The following is a 15,580-nucleotide window of genomic DNA, read 5'->3' on the forward strand; positions in this document are numbered from 1 at the left end:
CCTTACCATCAAACAGGATCTTTAAAAGAAGCAAACACCCCTCCAACACCAGTTTGTTTAATGTCCCTTAGGAGCAGGAGATGGGAGGTTGGCTTGTCACCTCTCCCAGGACCACTTATTTGAACCATAGGATCGGAGCAATTGGAGTAACGCCCAGCTTACCAGCATCAGCCTCCATTCCTGGAGCTGCTGCTCAAACCTGGTGCCTGTCCCCACAACTGTCAATGGAGGTCCACTTTGCCTCCCTGGCTCCTCCGGGTCACCGTATTCTCTCTCTGCTGTTGGCTGTGCATTCATTTGCGCCAGCGTGGTTTTTGAATTTTCCAGGTGCTGTCTGACAGCGAGGCCTTATTCCCCCACATTCCGTGCACATGCTGTATGTACAGACTGTGTGCAGCGGAATAAATCATGTATCATCATGATTCCAGGAGCTCCAAAACAGCTTAAGGGTGCCTTCACACACAGCGTATCTGCAGATTTCTTGCTTCAAATTTGCAGCGAAATCTACTGCGGATACTTGCCCATGCATTTCAATGGGCTGACATACTCAAACTGCGGCAGGGCACCGCAGTGCACTGATTGTCTGACCCCCAGGAGACCCTTAAGTAGGAGCCTGGAGCAGGTGACATATACTCCGGGGACGCGGGGGTTAACGGCGCTAATTTGCAGGGTGTTCGCATCGTGTGAAGGCACCCTAAGGGTATGTGCACACTACCAACGGATTCCGCAGCTCACCCCTGCTCGCATCTACGCTAGTCCCATAGGCTTCGTTCTATGGTTTAGCAGATTCCGCCATCCGCCCGAAGAATGAACCTGCTCATTCTTCGGGCATACAGCGGAATCTGGCAAACCATACAATGAACCCTATGGGACAAGCAGAGAGGCGCTCGGCCACAAGCTGCAGAATCCAGTGAACTGCCAGGATTTTGTAGGGTGGAGATACTGTAAGTCTTCACAGTACTGTACTGACACAACTGCTGGGGATTAGGGGCCAGGATATACAACTCCATCCTAGAGTCAGATATGTTCTAAAAGCTCCTGTCAGTGTCAGCATACAAAAGCTCTGAAGCTCCGACTCCAGCTCCTTCATAAATGGCCAATCAGCCAGGAGTGTTATTTATCACACTGGTGTAATGTAGAACTGGCTCAGCAGCTTCTTCCTAATGTCCTACATGATCCTGGGGCGACTTCTGAGTGAATAAGGCAAAGATATATAGCAGATTCTCCTGTGTGTACAGTGTGTGCAGCTAGTCTCCAGGCTCCATGTCCTGAACAACTAAAAACTAGACTAGATGGACCAAGTCATCTTTTCTAACTATTCACCATACATAAAGAAAAACTGCTAATAGTGATGAGTACTAAAATGCTCGGGTGCTCGAGATGAATATCTCCCAATGCTCGGGTGCTCATTTCAAGTAACGAAGCCCTTTGAAGTAAATGGGAAACGCATTTTTGCAGGGGACCAAAGCTCAGCCTAGGGAAGGTTGCATGAAATAATGTACCCCTGCCAGTGCCTGACAAGCTGACTGCTCCCCTCCTCCCCCCTTAATAACTGACTTGTCTTGTTAAGTTAATAGACTGACAAGGGCTGGGGCATGACAACCCCTGACTAATTTAGCAGTCATCAACAGATCATCACCTGTTCACACTGCTGCGGTTTCAATAGCAGTGTACCGAGACCCCGTAAGTTGCGAGAACAAGCTAGGGAGTAAATATCTGCAGTGTGCCACTGCTTCCCTACTCAATGGGTGCTGTGTCACCCTGCCCAGAACCACAGCCTCTGCCCACTGCATCGCTTGGAACTTGTACTTGTCTTTCTTGTTGAATCCTCTTTCAGTTTTAGCACAAAAACTGCAGGTGCAAAAAAACCATAGCCAGTCTGTGGCAACTATATTTTGATGTATACTGGCCAAGCGTGGAGCAAAAAGGACACTTTGCATACGCATGGTTATTTAAAATCAGAGAGACAAGTCAGGACCCGGTCAGAACCTATACATTAATGCTATGTCAATCTAGGCTTATGAGTAACTTGTACACAATACAATTGTAACATAAAGAGACTTAAGTTTTCTTTATTTTGTAGTTGAAATAACATTTATCCATCAGATAAAGATTAAAAGAAACCAGAGGCCACGTTGTAGGAGACTAATGAGAGTTACAAACAAGAACTTTATTATATGGAAGAGTTTCTTTATTACTCAGCTGGCTTTAACTACTAGTATCTGAAATATGGGACTCTTATTTGCAGCAAGACATTAAGGTCTTGCAAATTCTCATTGCAAAGTACCACTGTAGCTAAGAAAAATTTAACATAAAGCACTAAGAACAGGTTTAAAAGTGGGCTATTTTGTTCTTCAGATTCTTGGTCAGTTTGTAGCATTCTGTTTACCATAGATACAAGATTAGCTTTCTTGTCCTAAACAGATCATTGCCTCCAAATTTTGTCCCCCAAAAAGAGCTTTGCTTGCATACTGGTTTTCTTTAGCAGCATGTTGATTTTTGAAAGGAATGGATAACTGAATATTTAGCTTACGTGCTGCATTAAAAGGAACCAGGGCGATTTTACATAGGACAAGTATAAACAGACCCAGTATTAAACATCCTTCAGACAATCAATGACAGTATGAGAATCTAGACAAATTTGGTTTTACTGGTTACCCACAAACAATTCAGATGCAGCACCCAAAATCTCATCTATTTGTAAAACAGCATCAGCATGAAGGACTGACATCTCATACATTCTATGAAATGAGATCCTCAGGTATTATTGAGGTTTGTAGCATAGTAAATAAAATCATGTCCCTCCCCCCATAATGACCCCCTACTTCCAAACTAACTTGCTTTTACTGTTGCTTTGGAGGGTAGAGCAATCCGGTTAGAACCAAACAAACCATGAGTGTTCTGGCATAAACATCAGTAGCACTCAAGCAGGAAACTTGTCCGACTATTTACATGACAAAAAAGAAAAAAAAAAAACACAACTGAAGATTGCTGTAAAAAAAAAAAAAAATTGAACAGTGCCACACAATAATAAAATACAAGAAAACAAAACCACTTTAGTAAAGTAATTGTTGATATTGGCCCTCTTTACAACAAAACTTCCACCACTCGTATGTTGGGCAAAAGGAAAAAGAAAATGTTAAATGAAATGTTTTCATAGTCTGCTAATGTTTCCAGAATGTTGTGTGATCAGCATAATCTTGTCATAAGGGCAGATGTAGGAAGTTAGGTGCATGAAGGCTCAATGGGCACCTTCCACTTTCAAGAAACTGGCTTAGCACATGCCACCTGTCTGTTGTTGAAACACATCAATGGTATCCTCATCTTCCATCTCGAGCTACAGTACAAAGAGAAAAGATTAATAACACTGCCAAAATGTTATCACAACAATAGAACTGCACTTGTGTTCCTCAAGCAGGCATTAATCCAAAACCAGCATCACAACACAGTCATCCATTTTTAACAGAACTCCCCCCATAACATGTGTCTGAATAACTTAAATGGGCAGTGTCACAAAAAAAAGACACTTATCAAAAATTTGGTTGTTGAGACCACAACCGAAGACAACGATCAGGAAGTAGTCCGCATACCTCAGCGCATCCACTCTCAGCTCAGTGTTTCCTAGAGGGACTTTTAATGCAAGTCTATTAGGTCAGTCTAGTTTGTAAGAGGAGCACGCTGTAGCAGTCTTACTGCTGATCCTACAGATCTGTCTGGGTCTGAGCGCTCAGACCCTAATCAATGAAACTTTTGATAGATCTGTCCTTTTCATGACTGGTCCTCTTTAAAACATTTGCAGCAAAAGGAATAAAAAAAAAAAAAAAAAAAAAAAAAAAAAAGCCCTTAACATTGCAGGGGCTGAAAAGAAAGTGGCCATACCTGTGCCGGGGTGTCCGTTTCATTAATAGGCTGACCATCAAACCTGAACCGTATGTGTCTCATCGACAAACCCTAGGAGGAGAGAAAAAATAAAAAAGTTAGTCCATAATGTGCAAAGTCTTTTTAGCTGCCTGCAGCTAATGTTAGGCCCACTACTACTGTACTTTACACATTTATGGTTGAGATTTGTTCTACCAAGATTTTTATTTTTTAAAGCAAGAATAACCCTTAGGGTACAAACCCACACACCGTATACACAGCAGATACGCAACAAATACGCAGCAGATTTGTTGGTACAGATTTGATGCTGTGTTCAGTTATTTAGATATAATCTGCTGCGTTTTTGCTGCGTATTTGCTGCGTATTTGCTGCGTATCGCAGCAGTAAATACGCTGCTTATACGGTGTGTGGGTTTATACCCTTAATCAAATTTAGGTTTCATGATGGCCATATATGCAACTGTAATAGGAACCACAGTCCTTTACACCATGTCCTTTCCATGTAAGAGGTGGTGGGGTGTTCTGCATGATTCTCTGTACACGCCAACAGTGATATTTATTGCTAGGAGTCCAAATGAGCCTAAAAGGATTTGTGGTATAGTTTAAAAATCATTTTAGATGCAATGGAGAAATCAAGAAAATACAATGTTGTGAAGGTAGAAATGGGCTTTTTACTGCCAACAACCAGCCTTTACTTTAAAGGGACTGTCACCTTTAACCCCACCTCCGTAAAGTAAAGTCATCTTTAGGCTACGTTCACACAGAGCAAAAGGGGCGGATTACGCAAGGAAATATTTCCGCCTGAAATCAACTAACGCTGAATTCCGAGCAGAATATAAGCAGAATCCCTGCGTATTCCGCTAGGAAAGTGTTCAGCTCGTAATCAGCTCTTGACAAATTCAGCGTGGAATACTCGAATCCGCGCTGAATCCGCATGCATTCAGCGAGTATTTGGCGAATAAACTAGACTATACCAGAATATATACTAGAATCCTCCCCCCCCCTTTTTTCCCCCCATTTCCGCGCTGATTCAGCGCGTAATTTCCGCTTGTATTACGCTTGTATTCCGCGCTGAAACAGAAAATCAGAGTCCCATTGGTTTGTATAGGCTTCCGCTAGCGGAAGAATGAACATGTTCATTCTTCTGGCGGAAAGCGGATTAGTTCAGTGCGGAAATTTCACCGTGTAAACTGCAGAGCAGAATTTCCATTCAACACAATGGAAATTAGCTCTGCGGCAGAAATTTCAGCGCAGAAATTCAGCTGCTTTTGCTCTGTGTGAACGAGCCCTTAAGATAAATACAGATTCCAAGTCTGTAATTTGTATCTCTCTACCCTTTGGGTGGGTTCACACCGAGGAATTCTCACGGATAAATTCAGCGGAATTCCGCCGGCTCCATAAACACCATTCTATGGGCCGGCTGATTCCGCCGAAAGAATTGACAATATTCCGTGGAATTTATTCATGAGAATTCCTCAGTGTGAACCCACCCTTTTGCTGCATTAAGCCTGCAGGCATGTTTATGCATAGAAAGGACTACTGAGCTCAAGAATATAATGGAACTACTTAGGCTCCATTCACACGGAGCAAAACAGGTGGAATTCTCTGCCGCGGAACCCCGCCAGCTTCCCGGTCATAATGACAGTCTATGGCAGGCTTGCGTGCCTTCTTTCTGCGTATCTCCACGCGGAAGAATGGACATGTTACTTCTTCAGAGTGGAGAGAGGAGGCGCATGAGCCTCCCATAGACTGTCATTAGGAAAGGAGGCTGGCGGGATTCTGCAGCAGAGAATTCTGCCTGTTTTGCTCAGTGTGAACGGAGCCTAACGGTGCGTTTACACAGATTTATCTGACAGTTTTTGAAGCCAAAGCCAGGAATGGGTTTGAAAAAAAAGGAGAAATCTCAGTCTTTCCTTTATGACCCGTTCTGTTTATAGTCTGTTCCTGGCATTGGCTTCAAAAATCTGTCTGTGTAAACACACCACTAGACTCCATTTGGGGGCTTATAGCAAAGGAATGAACATAGAAAGATAAAAATGCATTTTCAGAATCAACTTTATTGGTGCTGTTTTTGCAAGAAAGTGCTTTTTTCTGATCTTTGATAACCCCTTCAAGCCTTAGGGAAAATTCACTTGTTCCATAATTACAGTCCGTGCAAACAACGTGCTACAAACCAGTCAAGGTGTAAAAAAAATAGCACTTTGGAGTTAATGTTCCAGTAGTGGGGGGGGGTTGAATAAAGGTAATCACACAGACTTGTGTAAGTAATTCACAGAGTTTCAACATTAAACTACAGGATACTTGGTATTGAATGCAAGTGCTCTTGTGCATAATTTATTAGAAATTAATGTAAATCACCGACAGTATCTGACGTTTCGGTGGTGACACCTTTATCTTGGAGTCTGTGTATTGGTAGAAGATGTAAGTCCTTGGTGATAGAATGGTGGTATAGGTAGATGGCCTGCCTGGTATAGGCAGTGTTCTGCACTGGACATGGATAAGAGCATGCTATTGCTGTGGAAGTGAATGCACTGGGAGATGGTCAGAGGCAGCAGCGTGCGTGGGTCCAACAATGCTAGGTTGCGGAGTGATGATGATAATGCTACAGACCAGAATTCAATACTCATGGCATCATTCATTATGATGCTGGGGAGCTCAAAAACTGTTTCAGGGTAGCTTCACACGTAGCAGTTTTGACATTGCGGATTAAATGCTGTGTTCATTCACTTTAGTCGAGTCTGCTGCGCATCAGCAACAGAAAATCAGCTGCAATACAGTACGTGTGAAGCTACCCTAAAGGAGATGTCCAGCTGTTTATAAAATCAGGCAGCCGGCAGGGGGGAAACTGATTACAAGTACGGACTTACCTCAACACCCCCCCCCCCCCCCCATGAGTTGTGATGACGTCACAACTCAGAGGGAAAAAAGGTCTGTCCCAGCTGATTGACTAACCACTTCGCCAGTCGGTGACTTTAAGCGGTGTCCAGTCCCAGTCCCTGACTGGCTGAGCCATCAGCCGGGTTGTGACATGTCAGCGCCAGAGGTCCTGGTGTCCCAGTGCCGCCGCTCACTGCAGGCACAAGGAGAGGCAAGTCCATACATGCAGTCAATTCCCCCCCCTGCCAGCTGCCTGATTTTATAAATCACCATACTGTGAGAATACCAGCTTAACTGAGGACTTTGATTGCTATACCTGTCTGTCACAGTATGCCTTCATTAACTTGCTGAGAGGAGTGTGTCGCTTGATTTTGAACTGAACCACGGATCCATCCTGTCCTGCCACTTTAAGATTGATGTGGTCATTTTCTGTCTTCACGGTTTCCTGCAAAAAGATTGCCACTATTAACATTTATATATTTAATCCTTTGTATAATGTTTCACTTTAAGGGGTAAAGTTCCATCTAGTGTTATCAAATAAATTTTTGTACAAAGATTTATAGTTATACAGATTTTGTTCCCACTTCAAATTCCCAAAATGGGGACCATCTGTGAGCAGGATTCTGCGTTATGTAAGCAGTGTCCTGATACGCATTGCAGCACTGCATTCTTCACTGTGATAGTTCCTGATGCTGATGCTGTACTCCCTTTAAATGACCATGTAAAGCACAGCTCAAGGCCTAATGCACAGTCCAGGGAATACCCCTTTAATATGCTGACCTAATTAATGGTAGTATATTACAGTTGCCTGCCTGCCTAGCTTGAAAGCAAATATATGCAACACTTTATAGTAGTAAAGGAAAAAAAAAATAAAAATAAAAATTACAAATTCATTCTATTTTTGAGCTAGACTTCCTGAGCAACCTGGCCTTTAAAGGACAACTCCGACAAATTTTTTTTTTAGCTTATTTAACACACATTACAAAGTTATAGAACTTTGTAATGTGGTTAAATACCCGGTCTGGCCCCCTTCCCCCACTTTCAGACCCCCGACCCCCCCGCCCGGAAGTTTAAGAATGTATACATTACCTATTACGATCGTCACGGTCCTCTTCTCCCGGGCGGCATCTGGTGACGACGACGTCAGAGCCGGGGGGCGGTCCGGGTCTTCCTCCTCGGCGTCCCGCCGGAGTTGTCCTTTAAGAACAGTGTCTATACTGGGATATTACATTTTACTGCTAACACTGTACTACAGATGGGATGCCAAACTATCTTGCAGGTTCATGTTAAAGAGGTTGTCCTTTAATATATTGCTGCTGCATATAAAACGTTATCCTTACCTGTCCGCGCTCCCTCAGTCGTCCTCTGGTGTCGCCGGTGTGCCCCGCCGACTGCAGAGCCTCCACTTCCAAGACAAACTCTTCATGGGAGCAAAAGCCTGCTCAGCCAATCATTGAGACACGTGTCTCAAAAGTTGGGACTCTGCAGTCAGTGGGGGACACCAGCAACACGTTTATCGTTTACCAATATATCCAAAAAAGGCTGACTGTCTTACAAACCCTTTAAGGCAGCACTTGCATTGTAACATGCAACGGTGCGAATCACAGTTGAAGCGTCATTTATTTAAAGCATATCTGTCATGATGTACACTGGCCCGATCAGCAGTCAATACTGTCGCTGGGTATCCATGATAAGGCCACGCTGGGTCAGTTCCCATCTTGAGCCTTATTGGGTAAGAATGAGGCTCATGCACCGTACCAATCTGGCGTAGTCAAATCCATGGATACCTGAAGTTCAGCAGCAGAATCAACTGCATGCTGATCTTGTCAGCATACATCATGTCAGATACCCTTTAAAGTATCTAGTACCCTAACATGAAAGCACTATTATATACAGTAATACCTCGGTTTTCAAACTCTTTGGAATTCGAACTGCTTGGTATTCGAACGAAAATTTACCCAGTAGTGTTTGGAATTCGAACTTTGCTCGGTCATCGAACGTTTTTGCGAGTGTGGATAGTGGGTTGTACCTGGCGAGTTAAGCAGTGGTGAGGCTTCACATACAGTACAGTGCTGTATAAGACTGCTGGAGTGCAAATACAGTGCAGTAGTAGTACAGGCAGTGCACCACCATCTCCCATACATTACAGTGCTTGGATGGGGGGGGGGGGGGGGGATGCTATACAGTAAAGGATGGGTGAGGAGTTGGTGACTACTGTACTATAATTGCTGGTTCTGATGAACATTTCTTATGTTTAATGTCCTGTACAGTAGTTCTGTACTGTACTGTAGTGATTACACTGAGCACTTATCAGTGTAAAATGAATATTGTAGGTAATTATTGGTGGCTGCTGGAACCAATTAATCACATTTACATTATTTCCTATGGGAAGACACTGCTCGGTTTTCAAACTGCTTGGTTCTCAAACTGCCTTCCGGAACCAATTAAGTTCGAGAACCGAGGTACCACTGTACTTCATTTAAATTGGGCATTAAAAAGTTGCTGAAAGGTCTTTGCAAGTAGTGCAGAAATTTGGCAGCACGGTCCATTTTTGCACTCACAGGTACAAATTTTAGGGATAAGAAGATATATAACTTATAGAGCACAGTTTCTGTTTTTGAGTGGACCTTCATATTTTACAGGAATGATTATTTTCTAGCAAGACGAAAGATTATACCCATTAAAAAGGAAAGCTCCCTTGAGACAGAATTTCCCCATTGTAATTCATCAGGGCAGTCTACGGACTCCCTAAGGCTAGGATTACATTAACGCCTCCTTCACACGTCCACAAAATTTGGCTGTGGCTGCGGATCTGGCAATGGGATGGTGGGCCTCACAGTTTTTTTCTTTTCTTCAATCACAAAATCAATAGATGTTTTAAAACAGCACGCATCATATGGCCATGCAGAAGATGAAACAAATGTAGCATCTTGGACTTCAACCCGTTCTGTGCTGTGCAAGCTCAATTACTCATGCTGCAGCACAGAAAGGGTTAAAAGCAGGACACCACCAGAAAGACCTCCTATACTACATGGAGACACAAAAGGCTCCTATACTACTGTATATGGGGACACTAAGTGACGTGAATGCTATTAGGAGGCACAATTTAATTTTTCCTCTTATCCTGATCAAAATGAACAATTTCTCACTCGTCGTTTGATGATTATCGCTCAAATACGATCGTTTATGCGGAAATTCGAACAATATTCGTTCCGTGTAAACCCAGCATAAGACCCATAACTTTCATTTTTCCATCTACAGGGCCATATGAGGCCTTTTCTCTCAGGAACAGGTGTACTTTGCAATGACATCTTTCAATCTGCCATAAAATGAATGGCAGAACCCCCAAAATATTTATGGGTGACTTGGTCACAAAATGCGATTTTGCAAATTTTAGGTGGGCTTCCAGGTTTACATAATGCACTTCATGGTATTACTGGCATTTGTCTTTATTCTAGGTCAGTCTGAACATTGCAATATACATGTTTACTAGGTTTTCTAACGTTTTACTATTAAAATAATAAAGTTAATTAACAGAATTTGTTATGTGTTTTATGTATAAAATGGGAAGGAGGTGATTTTCACTTTAATTGGGGGAGGGGCTTTGGGCAATAAAAGTTTTAGTCCTTACCCGCTATGGGGCGGCTCAGCTAGTGAGCCCACTCCATAGCCCAGGACCGTGCCAGGGCGTAAACGTTAAGGCCCAGGCAGTGGGGGCGCAAATGAATGCCCACGGTCATTAAGGGGTTAAAATAAAGAAATCTTTCCCAAACAAACCATTTAACACAACCTACAGAATAGAGGAACAGTATAATCACAGGGGTCTAATTAATGGTACCTCTGCGATGGAGCAAAACAGTTAAAGGGCTTTTTTCGGGGAATTCAATAGACAATGCTACAGGAAGTAACCAAAGTTCCATTACAATGGATACTTTGGGCCCCTATTCTCAGGATGGAGGGGGTTCCACTGGTTTGATGACCCACAATTACACACTAAGGGCCAGAGAGCACCGCCACAGAATCCCACTGATTTTACTCTGTGTGAACAGGCCCTTATTACCTATCCACAGCAAGTGTACATCAAGGGGATTTCATGGTAGAAGTGCTGTCTTGGATACATTTTTGGGAGATTAATTTAGGACCTTGTAGGATGAGTACCCTTGAGTAACTATATAGTTTTCCAGTGAGGTTTTTGCTTTATGCAGCAGACAGCATTTTTCAGTAACAAATAAAAGAAATATATCTGGGAAAGTGATGGCAATTAGTAGTCTACATTCAGATCAATAAAGTGCCCAGAGCCCACTGCTGCCTAAATTTGAGAAAATAGCCTAATAGGGATCTATGAAGTTTGAGACTACACACAACAGGTATTAGGATGCACTGAAAATGTGATATGCAGGCAGAACGTTGTCCGATGCAAGTGCCGATTAAGTACATCAGCGTCTGAGAGAAGACTAATGGTGCGTTTACACAGGCAGATTTATCTGACCAATTTTGGAAGCCAAAGTCAGGAATGGACTTGAAAAGACAGGGTATCTCAGTCTTTCCTTTATGACCTGCACCCTGTTTATAGTCTGTTCCTGGCTTTGGCTTCAAAAAATCTGTCAGATAAATCTCTCTGTGTAAACGCACCATTAGGCCTTATGCTCATGTTCAGTATTTTCTTCATGTCCGTAGATTCTTCCAGCTATCCACCCATACAAGCTGCTAAAAATTACAGATTGGGCGACTGTATTGCATCCGTATTTTCAGTAAATGCCTTTTTTTTTTAGGAACACCACCTTTCAACATGTAACTAATGACACTTTTTTTGCAAAAATACGGATGCCAAAAAGGTTAAAATCCGTAAAAAAAAAAAAAAGCAGATCCCATTGATTTCTGAGATCATCCATAAAAAAAAAAAAAAAGTCTGGGTCCGCATTAATGTGCACTTACTCAAGTACGGAAATACGGATCCACAGATTACAGGACGTGTGAATAAAGCCTTAGGCTACATTCCCGCATGCACTTGAAACCATGCTACCTTGCATTCTACAATGGGACACGCGGAACAACATGGATGTAAAACCTAAAAGTTATACCTTATCCACACATTTTAAAATGTATTTTTGAGTCACATCTTTTAGGCAGTTCATCAATCTAATCAAATATGCTCAGTGATGATGACCGCCTTACAAAACCCCAAGGGTTTCTTTCATCAACCTTACTGCTGCATCTGTAAACATTGATTGTTGTAAAGGTCCAGGTTAAAGGAAAACTCCATGCAGGGTTATCTTCTGCAGAAATAAAGAAATAACATGCACTTCCCTGGCTCCAGCGCTGGTGGCCGCATAGCGATGCTCCAGTCCTCAAGTGTCAGGCAACTTCCTGGCCAGAGAGGAGACCTGGTACGTGATGTTCCAGGCCCGCTCAGCGATTCAGCGTCCAAGCCGGGACCCCACACTGGCCGCTGACTGGCTCCCCCTCCCCAGGAAGTTCTCAAAAAACAAACAAACAAACCCAGCCTGGAATTGTCCTTAAAGATTAAAAGATACCACATATCAATAAGATAACTGCTTGGATTTCACCCCCCCCCCACCTATTACAAGAATGAAGGTCAGTTCTCCCCGTAAATAAAGTTGCAACTTGGTCACTGCCCTATTCACTTTTTATGGGACTAGACGTTGCAGAGTGAAACAGATTTGTATATTGCTTCTAAAAACAAAAAAACAAACAAACCCAAAAACAAAACTAATCAGTTGCTATATGTCCCGCAGGAAGTTGTGTTTCCTTTCTACTCTAACACCATGCTCTCTGCTGCCACATCTGTGCATATCAGAAACTATCCAGAGCAGAAGTTTTCTCCACTACAGGCCTTCCACGTTAAGTGTTGTCCGTGAAACACAGAACGTGGTAATAAGTCCTAAGCAGTGGCTGAGCATGTGCCCTGCTGCTCAAATCACTTGGGGAGCAAAAGACCTTAATTCTTGCAATCGGCAGTGAGGCCCCCATGAGTAGGTCTCCAACGGATCAGAGCTCAGCTTTCGGTTCTGGTAAATTAAAAATTAAGCTGTGATTGGATGCTGTGGGCTGGTTTACACCAGTTTGATAAAACTGTGCCTATGTGAAAACGTATCATAAGTCAGCACTAGAAGTTTTAACTAAAAAAAAAAAAAAAAATTCAAGCAAGATCTTTTTTTGGGGGGGGGGGGGGGGGGGAGGGGGGGGGGAATGGATGGGCCTTACAAAAAAGGGGAGAAATGAAACCATATACCGAGGATGTTTTTTTTTTTTTTTGCTTTGGCGTTATTTTCAGGACATTTGTAGTTTTGTGACCAGATAGAGAATTACATAACTTATACTGAATACAAATGCAAGGAGCAAAACTTCAGAGATAAACATTTCTATAGTAATTTACACTAAAATGAAGAGGCCAGTAAAAACCCCAAAGCTGAGAGAAATATCTCTGATTGAAAGCCAAAGGGGGCTCTCATTTAGGCACAGGATGAGTGGGGGCCTGACCGCTGCCAATCCCTAGAATGCACCAAAACTGCAGCCCTGAATACATGAAGAGGGCTATGCACACGCACCTACATCACAGCAGGGGTCCAGGGGTCTGTAGTTTTCCTGTGGTTACAAGATAACTTGCTGGAGAGAGACCTTCCCTTGGACCCTCACAGATGGAGGGGTAAGGCCCATAAGGCTTTGTTCTCACAGGGCATTTTTATTGGGAATAGTGAGAGTTTAGACTCAAAAACAAAGTAGATGATAAAATGCTAAAGACATAAAACAAGTGTAAACAAGCTAACCCCACTTCTGTGCTGACTAACAATGGGGGCAATAATAGCCTGTAGAGGGCCAGTTACCCATAGCAACCAGATTGCGTCTCATTCTTACAGAGCTGGAATCCGATGGTTGCTATGGGCGACAGCTTTTCCGATAAGGATTGATAGATCCCCCCATCCCTATAGGCCTCATGGCTGAGGAGCCCCCTCACGTGTTGCTATACACTATAAGGGGATGTGAGGGGCCCCGGGATCAGGCGACAATTGAAGCCATTACCATCTCATGCAGTCCTGGCGGCGGCCGCGGGTCCTGGGCGCTATTGTCGCACACGTGCAGGGGGAAGCCGGGTTTGGCGCGCAATCTCCCGGGACACTGCAGCTCCTGCTTATGAATCACATAGCCGGGCCTCCTCCCCCTCTATCCCCGACCCTCCCTCCCCCTCAGCCCGGGTCCTCCCCGACCTGCCCCGCCGCCGTTACGTCTGCCCTCCCCTCTCCCCCCGCGAGCAGTGCGGCCTAGCGCCCGGCAGCAGACGCGGTGGCTCTTGCTCACACGCTGCGTTTCTGCTTAAACGTTAAGCCCCGCACAGTCGTCACACGACGCGGTGGGCCGCCATCTCTCGTCCTGGTACGAGCTTCCTTACCTTGGGCTTCTCCTCAGACATGGCTGCGGCTGCTCTCCCGCTCTTTCTCTCCTGTCGGGGTTTATACTTCTACCTCGCTGGCCTCGGCCGCGCGCGTCACCCCCACATTATAACGCGACGCTATTGGGACAGGGGAGTCACGTGGGGCCGAGGCGCGTGCACGTGGCGCGTGCACGACGCCATCTCCCTCCCCTCCTCCTCCCACTTTTGAGCGCGTCGCTGCGGAAACCCCGCGCGCCGCCCCCTTATATCGCACATTAACACACGGGGGCGCGCCCGGGGAGATGGTGGGGGAGGGGAAGGCAAGGCAAGCTTGCGGCGTATGTGGTGGGGGAAGGGCTCAGCGCTCCACCTCATGGCGAAAGAATCCGTGGGACAATGGTGGGGGCAGGGTCACCCGTGACTAGAAGAGGCCCGGCTTGTGTTACATAATGTGTGCGGGGGACACAGACGGCAGGCAGGAGATACATAAATATATATATACATGTGATGTAACAGCAATGACATGCAGTAGAGAGAGTCCAGTCATTGTGCTGCCCAGGGCATACTGAGTCTTGTAGTTCTACATCGAATTAAAAAAAAAATACATATAAAGTCTACCTCTAGGTGGCGCCATCACAGTTCAGTGTTGGAGCCTTGTTCCCGCCCTATTTTTTATGTTGTTACAGAAGTATAACCCCCATCATACCCTGACCCTCAGAACACACAGGACTCTGTTAGAGAGAGAGTCTTCCTATGGTTCTCCAGCTGTTGCAAAACTCTCAAAATTCGAGAGGAAATAAAAAGCAGCGCCCCCTCCATCCCAACCTCTGGTCCTTCAGTTGCATAACAACATTCCCCATCATGAGGCAGAACACCCAGGGGCTCCTGCTTCAGTGTCTGTGAGGTGAATACAGGACAGGCTATAGGGGGAGATCACACAGGAGGGATGGGCTGTGTTACATACAGCAGCCAATCACAGCTCAGCTCTCCTATAGTCATTAGCTATGGTAAAATGAAAGCTGAGCTGTGACTGGTTGCTATGGGCAACACAGGACAATCTAGATCAGGGGTCTCAAACTCAATTTACCCGGGGGCCGCTGGAGGTAGAGTCTGGGTGAGGCTGGGCCGCATCAGGTTTTCCACAAGAAAAGCTCTTACAAAAACATTACAATGTCATCAAATGTTTGTTTTTTTTCATCTGTTAAAACCACATATAGTTGCCGACTATAGAAATGTAATTATTATTATTCAGATTCAAATGTCTGTATTGACAGTTCCTTAACATTTAATGTATATAAGCCCCCCTGTGCAGCATCCCCCCATGTATATAAGCCCCCCTGTGCAGCATCTCCCCATGTATATAAGCCCCCCTGTGCAGCACCCCTCATGTATATAAGTCCCCCTGTGCAGCACCCCCCCATGTATATAAGCCCCC

General features: G+C 44.4%; 1 protein-coding gene across 1 annotated transcript; it reads right to left on the bottom strand.

Moving 5' to 3' along the window:
* Nucleotides 1–2,044: 2,044 nt before the first annotated feature.
* SUMO3 (small ubiquitin like modifier 3) lies at nt 2,045–14,371 on the bottom strand. The gene is made up of 4 exons (XM_069983261.1): nt 14,164–14,371; nt 7,072–7,200; nt 3,880–3,951; nt 2,045–3,337 (listed from the first exon to the last, which is right to left on the bottom strand). Exons 1-4 carry the CDS (start codon nt 14,182–14,184, stop codon nt 3,275–3,277), a joined length of 285 nt encoding a protein of 94 aa, XP_069839362.1. The 5' UTR covers nt 14,185–14,371; the 3' UTR covers nt 2,045–3,274.
* Nucleotides 14,372–15,580: the final 1,209 nt, after the last annotated feature.

The sequence above is a fragment of the Dendropsophus ebraccatus genome, chromosome 9 (genome assembly GCF_027789765.1).
Source record: "Dendropsophus ebraccatus isolate aDenEbr1 chromosome 9, aDenEbr1.pat, whole genome shotgun sequence".
Classification (NCBI taxonomy): Eukaryota; Metazoa; Chordata; class Amphibia; order Anura; family Hylidae; genus Dendropsophus; species Dendropsophus ebraccatus.